General features: G+C 37.7%; 1 protein-coding gene across 3 annotated transcripts in view; it reads right to left on the bottom strand.

The window, feature by feature from the left end:
- Positions 1-25,913, bottom strand: part of GLRA3 (glycine receptor alpha 3) — an 81,202-nt gene that overhangs the window by 33,897 nt on the left and 21,392 nt on the right. For 2 of the 3 annotated variants that reach the window (XM_087724569.1, XM_087724571.1), the window contains exons 1-2: positions 22,915-24,234; positions 9,602-9,729 (exon numbers count right to left, since the gene is read on the bottom strand). In XM_087724569.1, coding sequence (XP_087580695.1) covers positions 9,602-9,729; positions 22,915-22,985 — 199 coding nt within the window. In that variant the 5' untranslated portion in view covers positions 22,986-24,234. Of the gene's footprint in view, positions 1-9,601; positions 9,730-22,914; positions 24,235-25,913 lie in introns of those variants that run through there. The other variant, XM_087724570.1, reaches the window with a different exon arrangement.

Here is a 25,913-nt window from a genome sequence, read left to right as displayed (position 1 = left end):
GATTCCATCATAGGTCAGTGTTGTGGCCCAGCAGGATCCAGTTGAGCTGCTGATGGACTCGGATAGTGAGGAACCATATGAGTCTGCCATGGAAGATGTGGAGGATCCTGTGCAGGGTTCAGACTCAGAGCTGGGACCAGAGAGGCTGGTTGGCCACCAGGAGGCACCTGAGGCATGAAGCAGTGGGAAGATCAAAGGCAGTTTGTCCCTGATACTCGATTGAAATGGGCTGAGAAACGCAAGCAGCAACTCCATAGGCAGTCTCATAGAAGATAATTATGCACAGGTGGTTGTGGATGGGCCCCTCCCAAGAGGATTTATAACTGAGGCATTGGGAGGGGACATTTGCAGGAAACAACCATTTGAACGGCATGCTATCCCCCACCCCCAGCCTCAGAGAAAATGTCCGGTTGCCGTGCCGGATATGTTTGGCGGCAACCAAGCCATGTTTCCAGCTTTCTTGGGACAATGTCAGCTCTTTATCAGTCTGAGAGCGGGGGACTTTCCCACTGGTTAAAGTGGGGTTTATCGTCAGCTTACTTTCTGGCTCCACAGCTTGTTGGGCGACTCCTTTGTTGGCTCAGGCTAGTCCTCTGCTGGACAATTTTTGTGATCACCTCAGACTCATGTATGAGGACCCCATTAAGGAGGAAACAGGCACCAGATGTCTCAAGATGCTGAAGCAGGGCCTTGGCTCCTTGCAGGACTATTTCAGTGAATCCCGGCTCCTTAGCCAAGATTCAGCCTGGAATGAGGCAGCCTTCATGGACACTTTTCAAGATGGGCTGTCGGACGACCTGCAGGATGAGCTGGTGCGGGTGGACAGGCCACCAACGTTCAATGCGCTGATCCACCTGTGCCTCAGAATAGATGCCCGGTTGCAGAGGTGGGGGCGTCGCTGCATGTCCCAGGAGACCAGAGAGGTGCCAATTCTGCAGGAGACCCTAGCACCACAGGAAGAGCCCATGGACTTGGGTGCTGCCAAACCCTGTTTGTTGTGAACTGAGATGGACAGATGGCGTGCAGGGGGGCTTGTGCTTTTATTGCAGGGATCTTGGACACTTGGCAGCGGTTTGCGCCAAGAAGAGTAGGGGGCTGTGAGGTCTAGGTCTACCCCTCAGCTCCAGAACAACTTGTTGGGAAACGGGCAGAGCCCAATCTGAGGGAGACCTTAGGTCGGGCGCACACTGAGACAGAGATTGACAGCCCTCCCTGGCACTTGATCTTGGCAGCACCAATTCTCCTGTCTGGTAGTCCGCTGGGGACTCCGGGCCATGCCCTGGTCGATTCCGGGGCTACCATGAACTTCATAGGTGAGGCGTTTGTGACTAAGTATGCCATCCCTCTGTGTCCGGTGGACCCACCGATGCTGGTCGAGACCATTGATGGCCGGGTGCTCCTGTCTGGGCCTATTAAGGCCGCCACGCAGCCCATGCACCTGGTCATCAGGGATCACGAGGAGGCCATCCAGTTTTACATTGCCTCGGGCCTGCACTTCCCCATGGTTCTGGGCTTGGCCTGGCTGTGGGTGCACGACCCCCAAATTTATTGGTCCCAGAACCTGATCACGTTCCCGTCCCTGCAATGTGTCGACCACACCCATCACGTCTGTACAGGCCAGGTGCTCAAACACGCATTCGAGGCCTTGAAGCACGCCTTCATTAAGGAGCTAATCCTGAAACACCCTGATTCCTATCGGCCGTTTGTGGTGGAGGTGGACACGTCAGACATCACAGTGGGTGTAGTGTTACTACAGGCTCACGCCTCTGGCAGTATTCTTTTCCCTTGCACTTTCTTCTCGCAGAAACTCAATCCTTCCAAGCGCAATTACACCATCTGGGAGAAGGAGTTACTGGCCATTAAAGTGGCATTTGAGGCCTGGAGGCATCACCTGGAGTGGGCCAGGCATCAAGTCGAGGTCCGGATGGACCATAGGAATCTAGAGTTCCTGAAAACGGTGCGCAAGTTGAACCAGCGCCAGATCTGGTGGTCCCTATTCTTTGCCTGGTTCAATTTCAGAGTGACCTACATCCCGAGTGCGCGCAACAAAGGGCAGATGCCCTGTCCTGGAAACCTGAGTACTCTTGCATTGCAGACCCGCTTCCACCCCAGACAGTTTTGCCCATCGAATCCTTCGCTGCAGTTCATGAGCCCATGGACTTACAGTCTTGGATGCAGGACAAGCAGCAGGATGACGAGTGGGTGGAGCAATGGAGGGGAGAGGTAGGGCTGACCTCTTGAGGTACCGGGACAGGCTCTATGTGCCCGCGGGGCCCCTCGAGGGACTTATACTCTCTGAGTGCCATGACAATCCGACGGCGGGACATTTTGGCCTTTTCAAGACTTTGAACCTGGTATCCCATACTTTCTGGTAGCCTCACTTACGACACGATGTACAGATGTATGTCACCTCTTGTGTACAGTGTCGGCAGGCCAAGTCAGCAATGGGAGCTCCTCCAGGGCTGCTTCAGCCATTGCCGACCACGGACAGACCCTGGGGAGCTGTGGCCATGGACTTTCTGATGGGAATTGCCTCCGTCTTCAGGTTTTACCATGGTCCTCATGGTGGTAGACATGCTCACGAAGATGGCGCATTTCATTCCGTATCAGAGATCGCCGACAGCCCGTGCCACCGTCTGCATGTTCATCCAGCACATCTTCCAGCTGCACAGCCTACCCAATCGGGTCATGTCGGACTGTGGGATGCAGTTCATGGCCCAGTTTGGGAAAGCACTGATGGAGGCTCTGGACGTCCCAATTTGTTTGTCTTCAGCGCACCATCCTGAAACCGACGGGGGGACAGAGAAGGTGATTGGGATTTTGGAGCAGTACCTGCACTGCTGCGTGAATCAGCAACAGAACAAGTGGATGGACTACCTGGCCATGGCAGAGTTTGCATTCAACAACTCGCAGCACACCTCCACGAGGACGACACCCGTCCTGGCTAACATCGGGTATCACCCTTGCTTCTTTCCTCTTACCCCAGTCGACTTCCCAGTCTCTGCAGTGCAGGACTTCCTCTCAGAGCTCCAGGTGGTCCACCAAGTGATGCGCCACTGTCAGAATCAAGCTAAAGAGGACTACAAGAGGGTGGTGGATAGGTCTCGGCGTGTGGTGCCAGAGTTGGCTGTGGGAGATCGCTTGTGGCTGTCCACGCGGCACCTTCTGTCCCACCGACCAGCTAAGAAGTTGGACCACCGGTACCTTGGGCCGTTCCTGGTGGAGGCCGTGATCAACCCGGTGGCCTATCACCTGACCTTGCCATGCTTGATGCAAGTGCACCTGGTGTTCCATGGCTTGCTCCTGGTCCCTGAGCAGTCGGTTTGTCCTCTCTGCCAACTGTCTCTGCCCCAGCCATCACTGTGTGAGGTGGAGAAGCAGCTTATGCATGAAGTGGCCCAGATCCGGGACTCGAGATAGCTAAAGGGACGATTCCAGTACTTGGTGGACTGGAAGGACAATTGGCCGGACAGGGGAACTTGGGCCGATGTGACAGACTTACATAGCCCCGCTTTAATGCGAGCCTACAATGCACAATATCTCTCAAGGCCACACCTTGAGCATGAGACCCGGGAAAAGGGTCCTGTGGTGAGGGATAGTGTTGTGGCTGGATCCAGTTGAGCTGCTGATCGACTCGGATAGTGAGGAACCATATGAGTCTGCCATGGAAGATGTGGAGGATCCTGTGCAGGGTTCAGACTCAGAGCTGGGACCAGAGAGGCTGGTTGGCCACCAGGAGACACCTGAGGCATGGAGCAGTGGGGAAGATCAAAGGCAGTTTGTCCCTGATGCTTGATTGAGACAGGCTGAGAAACGCAAGCAGCAACTCCATAGGCAGTCTCATAGAAGATAATTATGCACAGGTGGTTGTGGATGGGCCCCTCCCAAGAGGGTTTATAAGTGAGGCATTGGGAGGGGACGTTTGCAGGAAACAACCGTTCGAACTAGTATTGAAGAAATCTGTCTGTATTCTAGCCGTGTCATCTGTGTTACTTCATTTGAACTTTCTGGGTTGCTGCCAAGCGATTATCCTGAACATGAGTTGCCTGGGCCCTCAGCTAAAGGATTTGTTATCTAATTAATTAAATAGTGACAATCAGCCAAGCCTGTGTTCTGGTTTATTCACAGGCTAGGGAGCGTCAGAACAGGTCAGTATACAAATAAAATGTAAATTATTTCCAACAAATGACAGGAATGTAGTAGTGAAAGGGAATTAATTCCATTTCTGGGCAATTACTATAGTGTTAACATTTTTAAAAATAATTTGAAACATGCCTTCTTCTCATTAAATTAAAGAGAAACGTTAAATTCTGTTCTCATAACTACATCTTCCTAAATGGTTCAATGTATCTTAGTGAAATGAAGATGATCATATGATTTTAGTTGCCTATCTTAATATCACTTCCATGTTTTATATGTGAATGATCAAACCCTATTGAGGACATAATTGCCCAATTTATAATGCCCAAACACTAATTCAATAGGGGAAAAAAACAATAGCTTTACTTGCTATCATGTTCTTCATTCTCATAGGACACCTGCTATCTACCTACATCTCTTCCCCTTCTTTTGTGGATATAAGCAATTACTTATAAACTAATAAATAATGCTGTAGCCATTCTTTTTTTAAAGGGCCATGAGACATATTGTTAAATTTATACACACACACACACACACACACACACACACACACACACACACAGATATATATATATATATATATATATATATATATATATATATATATATATATATATATATATATATATAAAGTCACGACCCCTGGTATGCCCAAATATGGGAGGAAGATCACACTTCCATTCTCTGTCCTTCGGCTCGTCACAAGAGACCATCCAGACAGAAACCCAATATTTTTTACTGTTGCCTTTTTGTTACATTTGTTATATTTGTGCTGATAAATAAATAAAGGGAGACTAGTATAGATCTATTTCAAGCGATTTAGCTCTCATCAGCTAGCCATACCCTTGCTGGGAATCGAACCTGTACTCTATTGCCTCTTAGGCAGATGTGTTAACCATTGAGCTACAGAGCTCGACTCCTTATCAGTCAGGCCAGGGTGAAAGATATCTATTTAGATTTTATTATATATATAAATTTCCAAGCTGATGTTTTATTTTGAAGCATGGTAACTTCCTTTTTAATTTTGATTAAATTTAAATAAAATTAGTTGAGTTAATTAAATTAGTTGTATATAATTCCTACATATTTTTTAATTTTCAGATAATTTTTTTTTATTTTATTTTCTGCTTAACTGGAACCCAAGTACTTATAGAATACCACAAATTATCACTAGGGGAGAGGGGGGGGGATGTATTTAGAAACTATCATATAAATATTTTAAAGTTGCAAAATCTACTAATGGGTTTACATCTGTCCCATTCTACACCCTAATATAGTAGATCAGGATGATTGTACTGTATATATTCTAAGTCTCAGAATCCAATCACTAAATGAATTACTAAGACTTAAGCTTTCTATTTATATCTTCTTTTCTGAGATCTTTTTAAAGGAGGGGAAATTATATGTTTGAAACAATCTTTTGTTCAGAATAGCTGTACATTAAATTGAACTGGAAGTTGTGTTGATAAGCTAAGCAATGATAAATAAATATTAATGCTTAAGTTCTGGTAATAGTTGTGTAGGAATGAAAAGTAGTGAAATTATAATGCAATATTAGAAATATCTTTCATCTTAAGTAATTATATAAGTTTATACCCATCCCAATTTATCTTTAATGGTCTGAGGATCAGTGTACCATTGCATGGCTACATATCATTGTTAGGTATTTTGTGTCTATAATATTTGTGTGATTTGCAGACTGTGTCTGCAAATGAAGCAATTTGGTAAATCGGTTCTAATCCTTCGCAATAAGGGTATTGCGAAAAAGTATTTAATCATAAGGAATTGTTGAAATAAATTTAAACTCATGTTAACAGTATTTTATATATGTTAAACCAGGTTTCCTCAACCATGGTTCTGGGAAACCTAGGATTCTTCAAAAGGCTACTAGGGATTTCCAGATCATGATTTATATATATAACAAAACAGTGACTGAACAAAAATTCTCCAACATCCAACCCTAGGTTGACCCACTGGAGTGTATGGTCCCTGTGCAAGCAGGAATATGAGTAAAGCTTGAGCCGATAAATGAGGAGGGAGCAAGGACAGAGGAATAGCAGATGGTTGAGAATGCACAAGAGAGATGCTACCAGGACCTCCATGCCAGGCCTCTTTGCCAGCTTGCCAGCTTACTAGCCTGCTTTTCTGAAAGTATAGTGCCCTGGGGGACTCCATCTCAAAGTGGATTGAGGAGATCTGAGACTGGCCTGGGCACCAGTGGAAGCAGGAGCCACCACAAAGATTTAGGGAGGAGGGAAGGTGGGAGGAATAAAAACTTTTTATTTATTTTTAAGTTTAAGAACACTCTTAATGCATATATGCAGGTCTACACATAAAATGAAGATACTATTTTTCAGCGTCTGGCCTGAATGGCAGGGGCTCTCCAAGGCCTGAAAATAATACAAGGTTTCCTCCAGATTTAAAAGTTGGGAAGGATTGTGCTAATCATACCGCTTAACTCAAATAGTTACCGTATTTTTCAGAGTATAAAACACACCTTTTTTCCTTTAAAAAGAGGCTGAAAATCTGGGTGCGTGTTATACATTGAATACAGCATTTTGTACCTCCCGAACCCACCCTTCACCAAAATGGCCATGCATACCCTTATGGAAGCTTTCAGAGAGCTTCTGGGGGCTGTGGAGGGCAGAAATCAGGAAAAAATTGGCCTTTTTTGCCCCGCCAGCCCTCAGCAGCACTCTATAAGTCTCCATAAGGCTATGCATGCAATTGTTTTGACAAAAAAGGGCTGGTTTTTGTGAAAAATGGGCTGTTTTTTGCTCATTTTTACCCCTACCCCCTAGGAGCACTCTGAGAGCCTCCCCCAAGGCCATTCATGTCTGTTTTTGATCAAAAATGGGCCTGTTTTTGTGAAAAACGGGCTGTTTTTGGAAGGCTTACAGAGTGCAAAAACTTTTTTTTCCTTTTGGAAAGCTCTTTAATTGATTGATGAGAATTATATTGATCAAGTGCTGTGCCAGCAGAAACAAAGTCTTAGGTGCTGCAGATTGTCAGCAATTTCCTTCTCCAGCAATGGATAAATACACCTGGAAACATCTACCTACCTACCTGCTCTCCCTATCTAACTACCTATCTACTGTATTTCTCTCTCTCTCTCTATTACTACTTCTCTCTCTCTATCCCTCTACCTACCAACCTACATTCTCTCCTTACCTACCTACCTACCTACCTACCTACCTACCTACCTACCTACCTACCTATTGTATTTCTTGCTCTCTCTATCCCTTTATCTATCTACCTACCTACTCTCTCTCACCCTACCTATCTACTGTATTTCTCTCTCTTTCTCTCCCTCTCTATTGCTCTATCTACTTACCTACCTACCTTTTTTAAAAATTTGCCTCTTCAAAACCTTGGTGCATCTTATTCTCTGGTGCATCTACACTCCGGTGCATCTTATACTCCAAAAATACAGTATTTGTTATTTGAATTGTACACACATAATAAAATGATGTAGTAACTCTAATAGTATTTCTAATTCCTGCTTTTTTCTGTGTGAAGATTTCAATATTGCTTTTCTAGATTTCTCTTCTAATGTATTTGGAAAGTTATATTATTCCTATAATTCAGGATTTATATTTATGAAAGCACACCGAAGAAGATCATCCGTCCTACTAAGGCATAATCTTATGCTTATTTTAACTATTTCAACTTTCTCATATTTGATTTTGATTCTATCAAAGTCTTTTCAAGATTCCAGTAGATTTGGAGCTTTCCTTTAATACTTTTTTGTACCTTCACACAATTTCTCCCATTGCATTGTTGGATTATGCATTTCTTTTTATTTTATGTATCCATTAGTAAAGGTGAAGGTTTCCCTCACACATATGTGCTAGTTGTTCCTGACTCTAGTGGGCGGTGCTCATCTCCGTTTCAAAGCTGAAGAGCCAGCGCTGTCCGAAGACGTCTGCTCATATGGCTAACATGACTAAACACCAAAGGCGCATGGAACTCAGTTACCTTCCCACCATAGGTGGTCCCTATTTTTCTACTTGCATTTTTATGTACTTTCGAACTGCTAGGTTGGCAGAAGCTGGGACAAGTAACGGGAGCTCACTCTCTTATCCAGTACTAGGGATTTGAATCGCCAAACTGCCAATCTTTCTGATCGACAAGCTCAGTATCTTAACCACTGAGCCACGCCGTCCCGTTTCTTTATCCATTAAAAACAGCCAAATAAAATCAAGTATGTGGAAAGAAAAACATTAAAAAAAACTCATGTCATCTCTTACATATATCAAATAACTGAAGCAACTGAAACACTCACATACTCTATATACATTAAATTCCCAATGTAAAGGGGAGCATGAACTACCTGCTATGTAGTTGTTAAAAATTAGATTATTAAAGAATGTATTCCCTTTTCTGGTGAAATCACCAATTTTCCCTCCATCACAATTAATTTTAAATGCCTTGATTTCTTTCCATTCTTTAGCAGCCAACGCTTAGTCCCAACTATTTTGCTTTTGGACATTTGACCATCCTCATTGATATCAGCTTAGAATATTTATTTATTTGTTTGCTTGCTTGTTACATTTATTTGCTGCTGAAAAATTATAGAATAAAAGTTGCTAAGGAATCTTTCGTTTTTTATTGTGCCATGAAGTATTTACTTTCTACTATGGATTTTACTTCTAGCTTTGACTAGAAATGGAAAGTATACAATGCAGTCAAACATGTAACGAGATACCATTATAGAGTTCAATCCAAATTTTTATTCTTATTGTGCTTAATGATAATTTTTTTTAAAAAACAAACTAACACAAAATCCAGCACAGTATGGATAAAAATAATAACAACAATAATAATATTAAATACAATATAAATTCACAATCAAATGAATATGAAATTCTAAAAACACAAGAAGATTATCAATCAATGAATAAAAATTCATAGGAAACATAAAAAGAAATTTACCTGGGGCCATAAAGTAATAAACGAATAATGAAATTACTTTCTAAATTTCAGGATGATACATTTATTTTCACTGAATCCCTATTCATAGATTTTTGTTTGTGTTTATCTAGTCAGATAATTTTACTAGTATTAGTAATATTACTACTAATATCTAGATAACACTAATACTAATGTTATCTAGAATTACAAAAACATGATCATTTAATCATAATAATAATAGGATTTTAATAGCTGCAAGGACCCTAGATTTCACTGTAATAACACATTGGTTATGAAATGAAATTTCCATAATTATCCTTTTTACATTGTAATTCATCCAGTATCTATTCTATTCTTTTAAAAAAATGCTTCATCTTCAATTAAACTTTTCCCTTGCCAATTCTTTCCAAATTACAATATGGATAGAAATATTTTTTTTATTAAAATGTATAGAATCAAGGCCATAATCTAAATTACAGTTTTAGGCAAATGTGTTGTTTAGGAAAGTAATTTGGAATTAAATAAATAACCTAGAAGATTAAATTACCTTTGAAATTTGGTCTGATTCTTGCATCATAGCCAGACATTCTTCCCATTAATTTATCCAGAAAATCTGAAGGAGACATTGGTATATTACGGGATCTCGCACTGTCAATTTCCTTGGTTGCCACCAAACTAAAAGCAAGAAAATTTTTCATCAGTGTAACCATACAATTTTTTTCAGGTCTTAAAAATGATATACTTGTAATATGAGATTTCATCATTTCAGTTCAGCACCACAGTCAAAGCCAACCCTCCCCAAATCACCATACAATTTGCTAGATTTTATTTAAATATTTTTTAACAAGACTCACTATTGTTTTCTGAAAAAAATGTTTATTACACAAACTACACAAGTTACCAATGAGCTTTCAGCTGCAATTCAAGGGTAGATTGTTACCTTGACTCTACTATCCTTTCAAATGGCTAGTTTTGGTATGTCCATTTAGGTTGAACCATATTGGGTTGGTTTGTGATGTATATTTGTTCTCTTTATTATTAAATAAATTTTAAATAATTCACTTTTTAAAGCATTTTTTCCCTGCTGGTTCGGACAAATAGGCAGGAAAAAAATGCTTTAAAAAGTGGGGGGAAAGCTTCCGACAATCGCGTGGCCCACAGCTGAGTTGCATGATCATCAGAAACTTCCCCCCCACTTTTTAAAGCATTTTTTCCTGCCTATTCACCTGAACTGGCAGGAAAAAATGCTTTAAAAAGTGAAAAAAAGTTGACTATAGCAATAGCAATAGCAGTTAGACTTATATACCGCTTCATAGGGCTTTCAGCCCTCTCTAAGTGATTTACAGAGTCAGCATATTGCCCCCAACAATCCGGGTCCTCATTTTACCCACCTCAGAAGGATGGAAGGCTGAGTCAACCCTGAGCCTCTGAGATTTGAACAGCCGAACTGCAGAACTGCAGTCAGCTGAAGTAGCCTGCAGTGCTGCATTTAACCACTGTGCCACCCAGTCACATGATCCCCCTCCACCAAGCCATAGCCACCATAGCCACAGAACCAGTGGGAAAAAAATTAGATCTCACTACTGCTTTGGTTCTATTTTTAATTAAATTATTAAGAGCATTATTGTTAAGAGCTGAGGTGGCACAGTGGTAAGAATGAGTACTGCAGGCTACTTCTATTGCCTGCCAGCTGCCTGCAATTTTGCAGTTCGATTCTCACCAGGCTCAAGGCTGACTCAGCCTTCCATCCTTCCAAGGTCGGTAAAATAAGGGTCCAGATTGTTGGGAGCAATATGACAACTCTGTAAAACCACTTAGAGAGGACCATAAAGCATCGTGAAGCAGTATATAAGTCTAAATACTATTGCTATTGCTTAGTGGTTTAAGAAATGTACATTATTTATTTTATTTAGTTATTCAATGTATTTCTGCCCATCTTGATTCAAGAAAACTCTGGGCACCTAATATGATTTTATGTATTATTTCTTAATACAATAAAATAAAAGTACAATCAAGAGTGAAATTACTTTTAAAAGTTGGGAGGTATTATAAAAATCAATAGTTTAATCTCAGTTTTTAACATGAAAAATGAGGATTTTTCTGTTAACTATAAGGCATGTGTTTCTTGTTCTTAATTATTATTTATTAATTTTATATGGATTAATTAATTGCACATCAATTATAATCTATACAAACAAAGCAGTATATAATTATATTGAGCAAATAAATATAATATATAATAAAAGTGTTTCTTTAAGTCTAGGAATGCAGCGTTAGGATCCACTACAATGGATAACAATGGGCTAATAACTATGACTATTTTTTAAAAAAAATAAACTGCTGTGTAGAGATATTACCTATTAATAACTAATACTAGTATTGTTTAAAACATCCTGTTAATCTTCATTGAAAGATGAATGTACCAAGGATGAATCTTCTGGTGAGGGAAGACAATATTTTATAAAATTGATTATGTAATACTTTGTATCTTACATAAAGCTGCTGAGAACTAGAAAAGGTTAAGGTTAACATTTTGTAATTAGCCAAAATTACAAAAAACAAGCCCAATATTCATCAAAATTCAATTGACCACTACTATATGCTTTTAACCTTAACAGGAAAGTTATCATTTTAGCTACTATATAATGGGTTTTTTTTACAGCTCAGATCTAATAGCCTTATCTTGTTCATTTTGCAGTAGCCATGCAAAGTACCTAAGTAAGAAAGTCAAAAGGGAAAGTATTATGATATATTATTTTAAAAATCCCAAACAAAAAACTATCTGCAATATGCATCACAAAAACTATCAATATCTAGGCCTCTGACAAAGGATTATGGAATCCTCAGTATCCACCATTTTTGCTGAATGTGCACAGAAGACTTGATCCTTTCTACTGTTTTTCCCTTTATGTACCTTCCTCAAACCTCTCTCAAACTTCTTGTCTACCTTCTAATCACATTACATAAGCACATTTCTACTTGTTAATTGTAAAAAAAACTATTTTAGCCAAATATGGAGACAAGATACAACATAGTTCACATTCTTCTCTATTTTGAATCACGTTTTTCCAAATTCAAGTTCACTTAGCTTCATTGTAAGAGTTTCTCAAAAAAAGAAGTTCTGGCATGACTGTGATTGTTATAAATTCCACATTTTGCTATGATCTAAACAGAAATCTATGCAGTTAAGCCATTTGATAAAATATACCACAACCTACTACTTCATAAGATAGAAAAATGTGGATTAGACAGCATCACCACCAGATGGATTTGTAACTGGATAACCAACCGTACTCAATATGTAGTCCTCAATAGAACTGCATCTACATGGAAGTATGCAGTGGGGTTTCCCAAGATTCTGTTTTAGGCTCAGTACTCTTCACCATCTTCATCAATGATTTGGACAAGGGGATAGATGGGGAACTCATCAAATTTTCATATGACACCAAGCTAGCAGGAATAGCCAACATTCCAGGAGATACAGAAGGATCTTGACAAACTTGAACATTGGGCACTAACAAAATGTAATTCAATGGTGAAAAAAGTAAGGTTCTACAAGAACTATAGGCAAGGAAAGCAAAATGTACTGGTACAGTATATGTGGTACCTTGCTCAATAGTAGTAACTGTGAAAGGGATCTTGGAATCCATTTAATTATGAGCCAGCAGTGTGCTGCAGCTGCCAAAAATGTAAACACAGTTCAAGACGCATTAACAGAGGGATAGAATCAAGATCATGTGAAATGTTAATAACACTTTATAATGCTTTGGTAAAGCCACAGTTGGAATACTGCATCCAGTTTTTATTGCCATGATGTAAAAAAGATGTTGAGACTCTAGAAAGAGTGCAGAGATGAGCAACAAAGATGATTAGGGGACTGTAGGCTAAAACATATGAAGAATGGTTGCAGGAACTGGGTATATCTAGTTTAGTGAAAAGAAGGACTCAGGGTGACATGATAGCAATGTTCCAATATCTCAGGAGGTTGGCACAAAGAAGAGGGGGTTGGTCTATTCTCTGAAGCACCTGAGCATGGGACAAGAAGCCATGAATGGAGACTAATCAAGGAGAGAAGCAACCTAGCACTAAGGAGACATTTCCTGACAGAACAATTCATCAGTGGAACAACTTGCTTCCAGAAGTTGTGAATGCTCCAACGCTGGAAGTTTTTAAGAAGATGTTGGATAACCATTTGTCTTAAATGGTAGAGGGTTTCCTGCCTGAACAGGAGGTTTGACTAGAAGACTTTCAAGTCCCTTCCATACTCTGTTATTCTGCTATTTTGAAATCTTGTAATAATCAATAAAGAAGATATATATCTTCTTAAAGTCTCTTGCTTTTCCCATCAATTTTTTGTTAGATTAATAATCTTATTTCATGTCCCTCTGTCTTTTTCATAATTTGCTTATTTTTGGTATTTTTAATTTCTTGGATGACTTTATTCATTTTGCAAGTTCTTAAGCAAAGCAGTTAATATACTGGTTCCATTTTTAGATCAAGCAATAGTGTTTCCCATTTACTGAAATAGTTAGACTCTTTAGAAAAGGTTTTGTGCTATCCCAGATGACAAATCTGTCTCCAAAAGCACTGCAAGCAACATTTGACATACGAAGGGAGGGTTCTAGTGTGAAGGTTTCTTATTGTTACTGCTAGTCAGTTGATATTCAGGTTGATATGATCCTGGAATTGGCCTAGTGATCTGGAAGAAATGATTCTTTCCCACTTTCCAAAGCAGACCCTGTAAAACAATTCCAGAGACAGCATGATTGTGCCCATACCATTATTTATCTGAGTGGTACGTGTTCCTTCATTTATGAGTGGAGATGAAATAATAGCAATAGCATTTAGGCTTATATACCATCCCATAGCCCTTTACAGCACTCTCTGGGCAGTTTACACTGTAGAAGCATTATTTGTTTATTGTGCCCAACAATCCAGATCCTCATTTTACTGTTCTCGGAAGGATAGAAAGCTGAGTTAATCTTGACCCCTGTCAGGATCAAACTCCGGGCTGCAGTCAGAGTTTTGCCTGAAATATTGCATTTTAGCCACTGTGACAGTTCATACAAGACAATATCATGAGAACAAGGAAAAAAACACTTTACTTAGTATATTTGTGCTTAAGTGAGAATACGAAAGGCTGCCAAGTTTTATTAGCTTTATTGAAATATTTAAAGATATTTAGCAAAGTTGGAACACAAAGCAAATAAACATATGGGATTCAACAAAAAAGTCCCTAAGTCCAATGTAAGAAAATCAAATAAACCAAACTCCATTCAGAAGAAAACAACTAGGAAGTACTGTAACAAAAGTAATCATATTTATTCTGGTTCAACCAGTTGTTCATTATGCATAATAGGCATCCAGGGACATAGATAATAATAAATGTTTGAAAGTGTAACATGATACAAACATATGACTTAGGTATGTGCATGTAACAATGGAATGCAAATACAAATGGCCATGGCTTGTGGCATTGCTATGCATATTTTCTTATTTTTTCCCATTATTAAAGTATATGTTAGATTCATATTCCCTAAATACCTTATTTATTATTTTTAAAGGAAATCTAGAGATTTGGCATAATAAACTGCTTGAAAAACTCCCCAAAAACATGATGAAATGGAATTGATTTGAACTTAACACAAATAGTATGAAATAAAAGACTAAAAATATTTTTTATCTATTTTAATAATAATTAGGGTAAGATGAGTGGTTCCCCATCAAGATCGACTTGAATGCCTAACATGATGGGAGCATATCTGGAAAGAATTTGTTATGAAGCAGTGTGCTCAATTATGGTAACACTGAACATAACAGATTCATCAAATAATTTTTCTTTATCCAGGAACATTTTTTCAGTTTAAAGTAAAGCATCTTTTGCATGCTTTTGGTGCTGCTACTATTCTTTTTATTTGGTTTCCTTGTTTTTGTCTTTATGTACCTAAATTTTGGAATTATTTTCATAATCAGTAACAAAACAATTACAAAATTATGCTACTTTAAAAAAATATTGAATATAGACATTTCTCTATAGTGCAAGGAAACAATCTAATAGTACCATGGTTTTCAAGCCATTTTTCCAACAGTTTGAGATAGGAAACTCAGTGCAAGTTGTTCTGTGATTTCATGAGTAGCTTACCATAAATTTGTTCGTTTAACCTCAAAGTTAAATGCCCTTAAAACTAAGGAGTCCAAGAAGGACTTTGTTACTTGGTTGTAGGGATATAGTAGTATTTTTTTATCTTAAATTACTAATAATTCTGTGGCAAACCCATCCCCCATAATGTTCAGAATCCTTCCAGCCCTATTCCATTACAAATTCTGTAGAGCAATAGATGTTTGATCCTGCTGATAGGTGATGCTGGGTTCTAGGAGAAATGATGCCATAGAATCCACCGATCACCAGAAGTTACATTAAAAATAGTAAGGACAACAGTAAGGACAATATAACTTCTTGGCTCCATTGCTGTTACAGTAAAGCTTGGCTCTGGAGAAAGTGTGATTTATATCATCAAAATTTTCTGCTGACTTAAGAATGAACATTAATGGGGAGGGAGGCAAACAATAAGACATCAACATGTTGTATCCAGACTAGGACATAATGAGCTTGCATTATGACATCACAATATATATTTGATTATATTAATGACATGCTTGACTGCTATAAATGCCTTTATTGTAAGGTGGGCAGATACAACCTTCTACACGATTATGTCACTGTCAGTGTTATACCACTAGCACTTAGACTTACGTACCACTTCATATTACTTTACAGCCCTCTCTAAGTGGTTTATAGAGTCAGCATATGGCCCGCAACAATCTGTCCTCATTTTACTGTCCTCAGAAGGATGGAAGGCTGAATCAACCTTGAACCAGCGAGACTCAAACTGCCAAATTGCTGACAGCTAGCAGTCAGCAGAAATAGTCTGCAGTACTGCATTCTAACCACTGTGTCACAGTTATATGTGTTTTTATAAAAGGACAAGTGCTGTAGTGATGTGTGCCTAAATGTATTCCTTCATGTGTGTGTATGTGTGTGGGGGGGTGGGGTGATTAAGGATAAGTAATATCCAAAATTCTAGTAACAGGAGAAGATGGGAGTTCTCAGCCTCTAATTTTTTTGGTATTGGATTAACTTGCATTTAATAGTTTAAATAGAATAATGTTAGTAACCTCATTATGATTTCCTTCTATTTGTTGTTCACTTCAATTTGATTGGCATATTATGTGTGCTGGCAGTGAGAAAATGAGCTTAACACGGCATGGGGTCTGAAGTATAAATAGAAAGCCAATTTTAATTTGTTTTCTAGAAATAATGGGACTCACTATAGTTTATTATAAAATATTTTGCTTATTTTTCATTAGAAAAGTTTTATCTAAAACTATTATCAGTAAAGACAAATTGTATTTGTATATTTAAAATCTGGAAATTGTGTTTCATCCTGCCTGTATTGGTCATTTCTCATACATCTAATACAAGACCAAACTGGGAGATTTGGTAGATGAAATGAATGGTGAAATGAAATGATGCAAAAAATTTTGCCTATGAATAAAGATCAAGATTAAGGAGCTTAGATGGGTCCCTAGGCAGAAAGAGTTCCAAAGGATAAATGTACTCTAAAAAATATCATTTTTCTCAGGTAGGCTATTAATGTAGGTCAAATAATGGCAGGGCATAAAAAAGGGCTGTCTACAAATCTTAATACCCGATTAGTAAGAAACATCTATTCTCATTAACAGTATCATTATTTAATGCCAAATTTCTGGGCTTTGGGACAGATGCTTGTAACACAATGTACATCAAAGTTTGCTAAGCTTTCCCATGTTCACTGGAGCTTCCCACTGACTGCTATCCTGAATCTCTCCCACAAGGTAATGAAAAAATGTAGAAAGTGGAAAACAAATTGCATCAAACAAGTTTTATATCCCTGAAAATTTTGAACAGGGTTAGTCAAGGAATCTAAGAGACTTCCAAAAAGGCTATTTACATATAAATTACAATTACAAAAATGCACAACTATAGTATATTATGGAAGACAATGTTCTTCATTTTATACAGATTCTTAATTTCAGTAGTAATGTTGACTATTGGCAGAAAATAACTTCCTTATCTATAAAAATGTGGCTGCCCTCTCTAATAGTTAAACAAGCTAGATTCTTTAAGTATAAAATGTATACATGTAAAAAGAAAGATAGGGGAGAGGGAGGGGGAGGCATCCCTTTCAAATCATTATACTAGAACAGTGATGGGCAACCTTTTTGGCGTGGTGTGTCAAAAATCGGCAAAAAATCGAGCATAACTCACGTTGTGTGTCACTTTGACAAAAACATAATTTTGCGCAATTTATAGTTTAAACTACAAAAATGTATAATTGCAATATATAATTGCATTTAATAAACCAAAAACAAATTATTTAACATACCTGATTAGTAACTTCTTTGTTCATCAGTCGATTTCGTATGTTGCCCTTGAGATTATTGAACTTGTTTGGGGTGCCGTGAACCAGGGCTGTGGAGTCGGCTGCTTCCAGCTCCACGTCCTCATCAACATGCCGCTCTAGCCCGCCCCTGCTATGAATATTCCTAGTGACGCGAGGGCGAAGAATATGAATATTCATAGCGGGGGCGGGCCGGAGCGGCATGTTGATGAGGACGTGGAGCTGGAAGCAGCAGACTCCACAGCCCTGCCGTGAACTGAGATAAGTGTCGTGCGGTCGTAACCGACAGTCCCAGGAGTAGACTCTCTGTGCCGGCCTGACTGGAGAGAGGTGCGCACTGTTCCCGCGCTCCTCTCCTGCGGGTCCTCCCTCGCCGCGCTGATGACGTGTGTGCGCACAGCACGCACGCCTTACCAGCAGCCCCTGCGCTCAGAAAGGGGCGGCGGCGATACAGTAAGTGAGTGTGGGCGGGGGAGATCACATGTCCCCCCCCGTTCCTCCAGCACAGATTCTTTCATCCTCGGTGGCCGTGCAGGAGCCAAGGATGAATCGTATGAAATCCTGTGCGTGTCACCCCAAATGGCTACGCGTGTCAGCACTGACACGCGTGTCATAGGTTCGCCATCACTGTACTAGAACATGCAACAAGCCAATACAAATAATTATATAGAACCTATAACATAGACTCTATTAGGATATTACCATGAAGGATGGGAAATTCTTGCTTTCTAAATGCAAGGAAGGAAGACTTCAAAATAGGTTTACATTTTTATGCTTGTTTTCATGGATCTTGAGATATTTTATAGTTTTGTTTGGGATTTCATGCAAACACATATTATGTCTGGCTCTGGTTCTTTTTCTCTCTCAATTAATATATTTTAAAGGTGCATTTATTATCTAGAGCAGTATTTTTCAACCAAGGCAATTTTAAGATGTGTAAACTACTTAACTTCCAGAATTCCCCAGCCAGCAGGATCCAGAGTTGCTTTAGTTAGTGAGATGCACAGTATATAAATGAATATACAAAGTAAAGTAAAATTGATACATTTTAAAGCTGCCAATATTGATCTATAGGATATTCATTTTCTTTGTGACTCAAAAAGGACGCACAGGAGGGGGAAAAAATCAAAGATGCTGGGAGAAAGAAATTGTAACAAAGATTTTCTCTGAAAAAATATTTTGGATTTAATTTCCCTTACTAAATGGGACAGACAGAGGCAAAAGGCTTCATCTTGATTTGCTGGAAAAGGAGTAGCAATATTATTTATTTAAAAGATTTCTATGGCTCCCCTCCCCCATCTTAAACAACTCCGAGTGGCACTCAATAACATACAATCAATATTATATCTGAGTACCAATGAACCTAGACAAAAGATGGGGTGCTAGCACGCCAAAAAGCAAAATGGCATCATCTTCTGTTATTATCTTTCGATACCTCTAGGCTCCCGTTAGGATTTATAAAACAATGGTTCATCTTCTTTCTAAATAATCATTGAATATTACAACTATATAGATAAAACGTAATACAAACTAAAAGAAAAAATAAAGGAATATAAAAACCCAGAACATGCATTCAAGAAATAATAATAGGGCATGCACCCCAGTTGATATCTTTTGAGAAAGCATGCAATGACATGCTTTCCACATTTGTAATGTAGCTCTGCCAATTCCTATATAGGTGTATCAGTCAGGATGTACAATAATGGGCCAAAATCAGCCTATAATCTATACAATACAGGCATGTCAATTTTTAAAAGATCCATTTATCCATACAAATAATCATGTAGAAAGAAAGGTTTTGTGCACACTCCAAATGAATAGGCACTATATGGCTATTAATGGCATACGACTCTTAGGGTGGCATAGAAAATGAAAACATCAAATGTTTGACATGAAAGTTTAACTCAGCCAGTTCTCTCTATGAACATGAATACTGTAAGTCTTCTCTGATGTATAAAGATAAATGTAAAGGTTTCTCTGTCTGAACAAGGTCTTAGCATTTCTGTATGGATTGGATGCAGACCAGCCCCATTCTATCAGGGAACAAGATATACTATCACCTATAATTTTAAGGATGCCACCCATCAGAGAAAAGAGTGCAATCTAAATATCAAAAAGATATCAACATAAAATGAATAAAGAACTTTTGTAAATTATTCTTGACCCTTGGCTTCTGGGTAAAAAAAAATGCTTTAGCCTGACAGTTTTAAGCAAAAAATAAATGATGATCATTTACTGCAAAACACAGGAAAGGCATTGTCAAGTCATGACATTGCATGTTACGTGATAACATTATTGTATTCTATAATATTCATACAAATATTGCAGGAAAAATTAGGGACACTATATTTATATGAGTAATATTGGTAATACCAGCATTTTTACTGTGATGTACCAGTTCATTCTAAAAATCACTAATTAAAACTTATTAAGATACATAGTACAGATTGTATTTAAACAACGTTACTCACCCTTTGATTCCAATGAAATCAAGTTAAAGATGACTAATGTGTGACTAACATACTTTAGGATCTCATCCAATGAATTAGTTCAATACATTGTCTATTTTATCCCAGTAGTAAAACAGACCAGGCAAAGAAAACCAGGCATTTATGCATAATTGTTTGCTATTCAAATATGAAAGGCATCTATATAGGAAATATCTGAATTCCTGAAGTCCAAAACAGCCTATACATCATGAGGAGAGGAATTAGGATTGTAGGTATAAATATAAGAAAACTCTCTTTCATAAAGTACTGGTAGGGAACCTGTGACACTACAGAAATTGTGGAACTACAACTCAAACTACAACAATTTCAACCAGCATGACTAGTGATGAAGAATTGTATAAGTACAATTCAGCAACATATGGAGGAGTTATCAGAATCAGAAAATTCAGAAAACTCCAACATGGATCACTGTGGCTCACAGTGGAGGAATGTTCTATGTGATTGGCTGAATCTGATCACTGGAGGAATGTTCTATCAGATCCCATGGATCACTGTGGATCACTGTGGAGTAATGTTCTATCAGATTGGCTGAATTTCTTTAGAAACTCTGAGTGCACTAAAATATACTTGCATGCACACCTTTTCATGCCCTCCCCATAGCATTTTCTGAGAAAGAAGCAACTTGCATACATTTTATTGTGATTTCTTACTTGTCTTAATGATTTTTCAGTATAGTGATCTTACAAAAACATTGTACAATGATATTCACTTCTGCACAGTTTGATGATGTTAATATGGTTTGTCAAATACTGTATCTTTTATTGTGCATATTACCACTTACTACTGTTTTTATTGTTAGAATGAATTGAGGTTTCTATAAAAATATTTGTTTTGCTATATTTGTTTATTTACAGGGCTGTAGGCAACTCCAAATGAAACTTACTCTGAACACGTTACAAATTCTATTTGGATAAATAAGATTAAAAATATGTAATATCTAAAATAAAAACAATACCATACAATTTATGCAAGACATTAAAAACTACCTTTATTTCAATTATTTCCCCAAAATATTAGAGGAAGGGGGCAGTTCCATCCCTAAGGCCTAAAATTTGTTTTAGAACCGTTTTTCCTCCTTTCCACTCTATATGTTTTATTTTATTTGTTCTACATAATTGCTGCTTATATACAGGAATTTATAGAATGATCACTTCTGGATATAAAGGCTTCAGTAACATTTAGTAATGTTTGGTAAGCATCCACAAGATGATTTCACCCTGCTAACAAACTATATAAGCAAGACTAGAATATATTCTTTTCTTCTCTTTTTTACATAAAACACAAGATAATTGATTGTAAAATTGTTTTGATAACAACAGATGTGTAAAATTGAAAATAATTCCATAGTCTATAGAAGGACTCTTGCTCATTAGGATATACTTTTTTTTTGTATAACTCAGGGATAGAATCATCTATCCAACCATAGATTTATTTATTTTTTGCTGTCAGAAACATTTTTTGATATCATTATTATATTTTAACTTCTTGACTGAAACTATTTAAATAAACACTTCTCAATACTGTTTTTAGAGAGAATTTTTTTATATAGTTTGCATTGTTTGTGTTAGCTTTTTTCTCAAAAATGAAATCTAATAATTTTCAATGTTAAGAGTGACATTTAAAGGGCTTGCCATTGGTATTTGTATTTTTTGAGACTATTATTTACTGTAGAGGGTTGATATGTCCTTTCAGTAACTTAGGCATATATGTTATGCAAGATGTATTCAATTCTTGAAAACAAAACATCAGAAAAGACTTGTATTTCATATGCATTTTGGTAAAATTATTAATAATATTTAGAATTTAGCATGGCATATGATTTTTTTGGGAAAGATTTCTTATACTATATGATTTGTATACCTTATATATCACTGAACATTTACAATATATTTTTTGAGCTTTACTAGTCAGTAATACCTCTGTAAATAATTTAATGTAACCTTTTTTTAAAATCCAGTTTTATCTTCCCATTTCATTTGAATAAAATTACACTGTCTTCAATCCAAACACCTTAGTTTGGAAGTGTTTGTGATGTCAGTTACAAGAAATATAAATATATCTGATAGTATTAATAATATGTTCAAATAAAAAAGAAAGCTTTTGTATTCTATTTCATCATGTTTCAGTGTGGGGAAGATATTTAGGGGAAATATTTATGAAGAAACTTAAACTTGCATTTTGTTATTATTGTCCTAGGTAACATATAATGTTTTATTTGTTCTATGAAGGGCAGGTTAAGAGACACCATAATGCTCATATATTTATGAAAACAGTATATCATGTAGTCTTAAACTAAAAGATATATAATATTGAGACATGGATGCTGAAAGCAGACTTTAAGTACTGAATGAGAAACACCCTCTCCCCCACCCCACACACACTATGAAGCAATGATGCTTAAGAGGATGGACAGAGTTTAAAGCAAGAAACAGAAGTGTATCTGAACCATGGGCAAAGGGAGGCAAGAAGCATTTGAACTGCCAACAGTTTGGTCTAATGGTTAAGGTACCACGCTAGAAACCAAGAAACTCTGAGTTCTAGTCCTGCCTCAGGTATGAAAGCCAGCTGGGTGATTTTGGGCCAGTCACTCTCTCTTAGTCCAACTCATCCCCCAGAGCTGTTGTTGTGGGAAAAATAGGAAGAGGAAGGAGTATTAGGTATGTTTGCTGCTTTGAATTAGTTACAAAAATAATACACTGAGATTAAAAAGTATTTATAAAACAGAATAAAATATTAGGACAAGACATTAAGAGAAAATAATATTGTCCAGAATGTACTAGGTCATCATCCTAAACAATATCTATAGAATATTAGATTACAGAATCCTTTTTACAGCTCTGTCATCGCACTTTTTTTCTTATCCATTTACATCAGCTAAAACGTATCTACTGATATTTACCAAGACTTACCTGAGCAGCACCGCAGCTTCCCACAGATAGAATCCTGAGACAGCAGCACGCAGGTATTTAATGTGGGCCATGGTATGGCGAGGTATTTACAACCTCCTCCCAAAAGAACGTGTCCAAGTCATAAGGGGAGGGGGAGGCTCCTGAGGGATCAGAGAGTTCGGAATGAGATCGCTACGGTAGCAGGAAAAGCTGCCGAGTTTTCAGGACCCTGGAGAGCTCCCTGACAATCGACAGAACCTGTTCGAACCGAGTACGTCTTTTCCCATGGTGATCTATTCGCCGGCGCTTGGGATGTCGTGCATTTTTGGGTTGTTGTTGGCAACCAGCTCGCCGAGGTTTGTATTGTGCATCTAAAGAGAGAGGGTAATCCCAGGGGGCAAGACCAGGCAGCCAATGAAGAGCATCGGGAAAAGGCAAGCAGCAGCAAAGTACACCTACTTGGAGGTTTTTCTCTGTCCCTTCTTTCCTTCTCTATCCAGAAGCCAATTCGCCACATTCCCGAACACTGGCAATAGCAAGGCTAGAAAGGGAAGGAGGCGGAGACAGATTCAAAGAAGTGGACTCCCCACCCCCACCCCAAAGTCAAGAAGCTCTCAGACTGACAGAAGGCTTTGCAAGAGTTGCTTTACTAAAGAGCAGGAAAGAACGGGATGCAAAAATGAGGTGGGGCAGGGACAAAATTGGTACTGTGATCTCCTCAAAGGCATATCCTTTAGCAAAGAAAAGAGAGGAAAGAACTACAGAACTACAGGACAGAACTACTGAAAGGCTCAAAAAGTCTTCCCAAAGACTTTTTTTTTACAGTTTTCATGAACTGATATGCATGCCTAGTATGCTTAACGTAAAAATGGGTCATTCTGGGAATAATTTATCTTGAAATTTATATCAAAGGTTTAGGTGTGGAAGCCTGGAGAAAACCTGTGTTGGGGCAATTTTATCTTGAGCTAAGGGATCTGTGATCTTAGAGTTCCAGAAAAGGAGAATTATTACCAGTCTTTTGTGTGTTTGGAAGACTTGTGGAGAAAGAGATGGATTGAATATCCATTTTTGTCTTTTTTATCTCCCTTTCTGTTTCTCTATGAATGCACTGGAGATTGTAAAACTTTCACTCATAAATTATCAGTATAAATGCTCTGCTAACAAAGCAGCATAAATAGCCTTCTCTGAGGATGCATGTTCTATTTTATTTATTTATGTGCACTAACATACATACAGGCACATCAGTCTAAATGCTAAAACACATATACAAAAATATGTGGGTGATGACAAAATAAGCATTATAATTTCACTCTTTAATGTAATCATTATTTTTACATATAAGCATCATTTTTAATGAAATCATCAACTATCATTTAAGTAGAAATTAGCAAATTCCACCCAAATTTAATTAATATGATTATTATTTTTAGATGCCTAGTGCATTAAAGGTGAAAGCACATTTAGGTTCCTTTTATGTACTTTAAAAAGTCATTGTCTTGTTTTTCTTAGAGATTGATGGGATCACTAATACTTTTCATAGTAGTACTTAAAACTTATATAATGGCATTTTTAATGTAAACATAAAGGGATTCTACTTTGTAAAGTAGTATCGCATTATATATGCATTATTCAGTAGTCTCAAAATGTTGTGCTATATGTAGCAATTTATTTTACTTATTTCACATATTTTGATTTGATGTACCTATTGCTTTTAACAAAGGATTAAAAATATCCATTGCAAGTGAAAAAAAGCCATCTTTGAACAGAATGCTTTATTGTATACTGTAATCATTTTGGTTTGAGATGTTCAGTTAAAGCATGTAAGCATGTTTAGCACTTTTTGAAAACATGTCAAATGTAAAGGTACTTACTTCTATTGTATTATGCAACTATTTGATTTCATTATTTATTCTTTATGCATCTTAGTCATACATTTCTGTAACTAGAATATACTAAACTCTGTACTACCCACAAGTAAAATAACCTATTAAATTATGCAGTTGAACCATATGGTACTCTGGGTTGAAGAGTACCATTTTTTTTTTATTTTTTTAATGAAATTCTTAGAAGCATCCTTTAGGACATGGACTTTCTCTTTCAAGAAAAAAACCTGTGAAACACACCTAAAGAAAGCTATATTTAAGAGAAAGTTGGGGGGGTGTAGGAAGAATTATTCACTGAGTGCAATAATTCCCTAACAAGAACAAACAGTCTTCTATTTGATGGAAGAATAGCTTACCTTGGGCAATCTCAATGTCAGAATAAACATTATAGAGTAGTAAGAGAATTGCATGTAATTATTATCACCAGACCAGGATATATTGAAGGTAGAATGAGGGCTTTAAAATATAGCAGTTTATCATAGGCCATTGTTCCTTAATATTCCAGACATCTTCTCAAACAGCAAAATGCTGAGAAGCATGTCACTCCTTAGAAAAGTTGTATGCTGTAATTTGTTGGTTTCTAACATTCTTTGTTTTTAATGATAATAGCTACTTTAGCTCTGACCTGGAGATGTGGAATGCTGTGGGATGCCTCAGCTTGCGATTCTATCTTTCCTGAAAACTTTACCTATTTGTTTTTTAGACTGTTTCACATAAATATGAAAGGATGTGAATGTATTATTAAACTCTCCCACCTTTTTTTGTTCACATATCCACATACCAAACATAGATTGGTAACAGACATCAGGAACACTAAGAAATTTTAGTTACTGGTATATGTATTGGGAAGGATATGAAGACAAATTTCTATGGTAATTCAAAGCAATTAAGTTAAACTGTCCATAACTGTTTATCATGTATTAGCTGCAAGTTAAGATGAATTTGTGATTAATAATGATAAATATGTCTCAATAAATATTTATTATATATATTTATTCTATCAATAAATAAAAATGCCTAATGTATTGGTTTAATTCTAGTATCATCAACAACTTATGATTATAATGATGCACTAATGTAATGATCAATTGTTTGGTTGCAACCAGAGGTGGTATTCAGCAGGTTCTGACCAGTTTT

Source organism: Thamnophis sirtalis, unplaced genomic scaffold (genome assembly GCF_051295495.1).
Source record: "Thamnophis sirtalis isolate CommonGarterSnake01/CBP01778 unplaced genomic scaffold, rThaSir2_p1.2 scaffold_10, whole genome shotgun sequence".
Classification (NCBI taxonomy): Eukaryota; Metazoa; Chordata; class Lepidosauria; order Squamata; family Natricidae; genus Thamnophis; species Thamnophis sirtalis.
The sequence above is the reverse complement of the archived record's forward strand: the minus strand, read 5'-3'. Positions and strand labels throughout refer to the sequence as shown.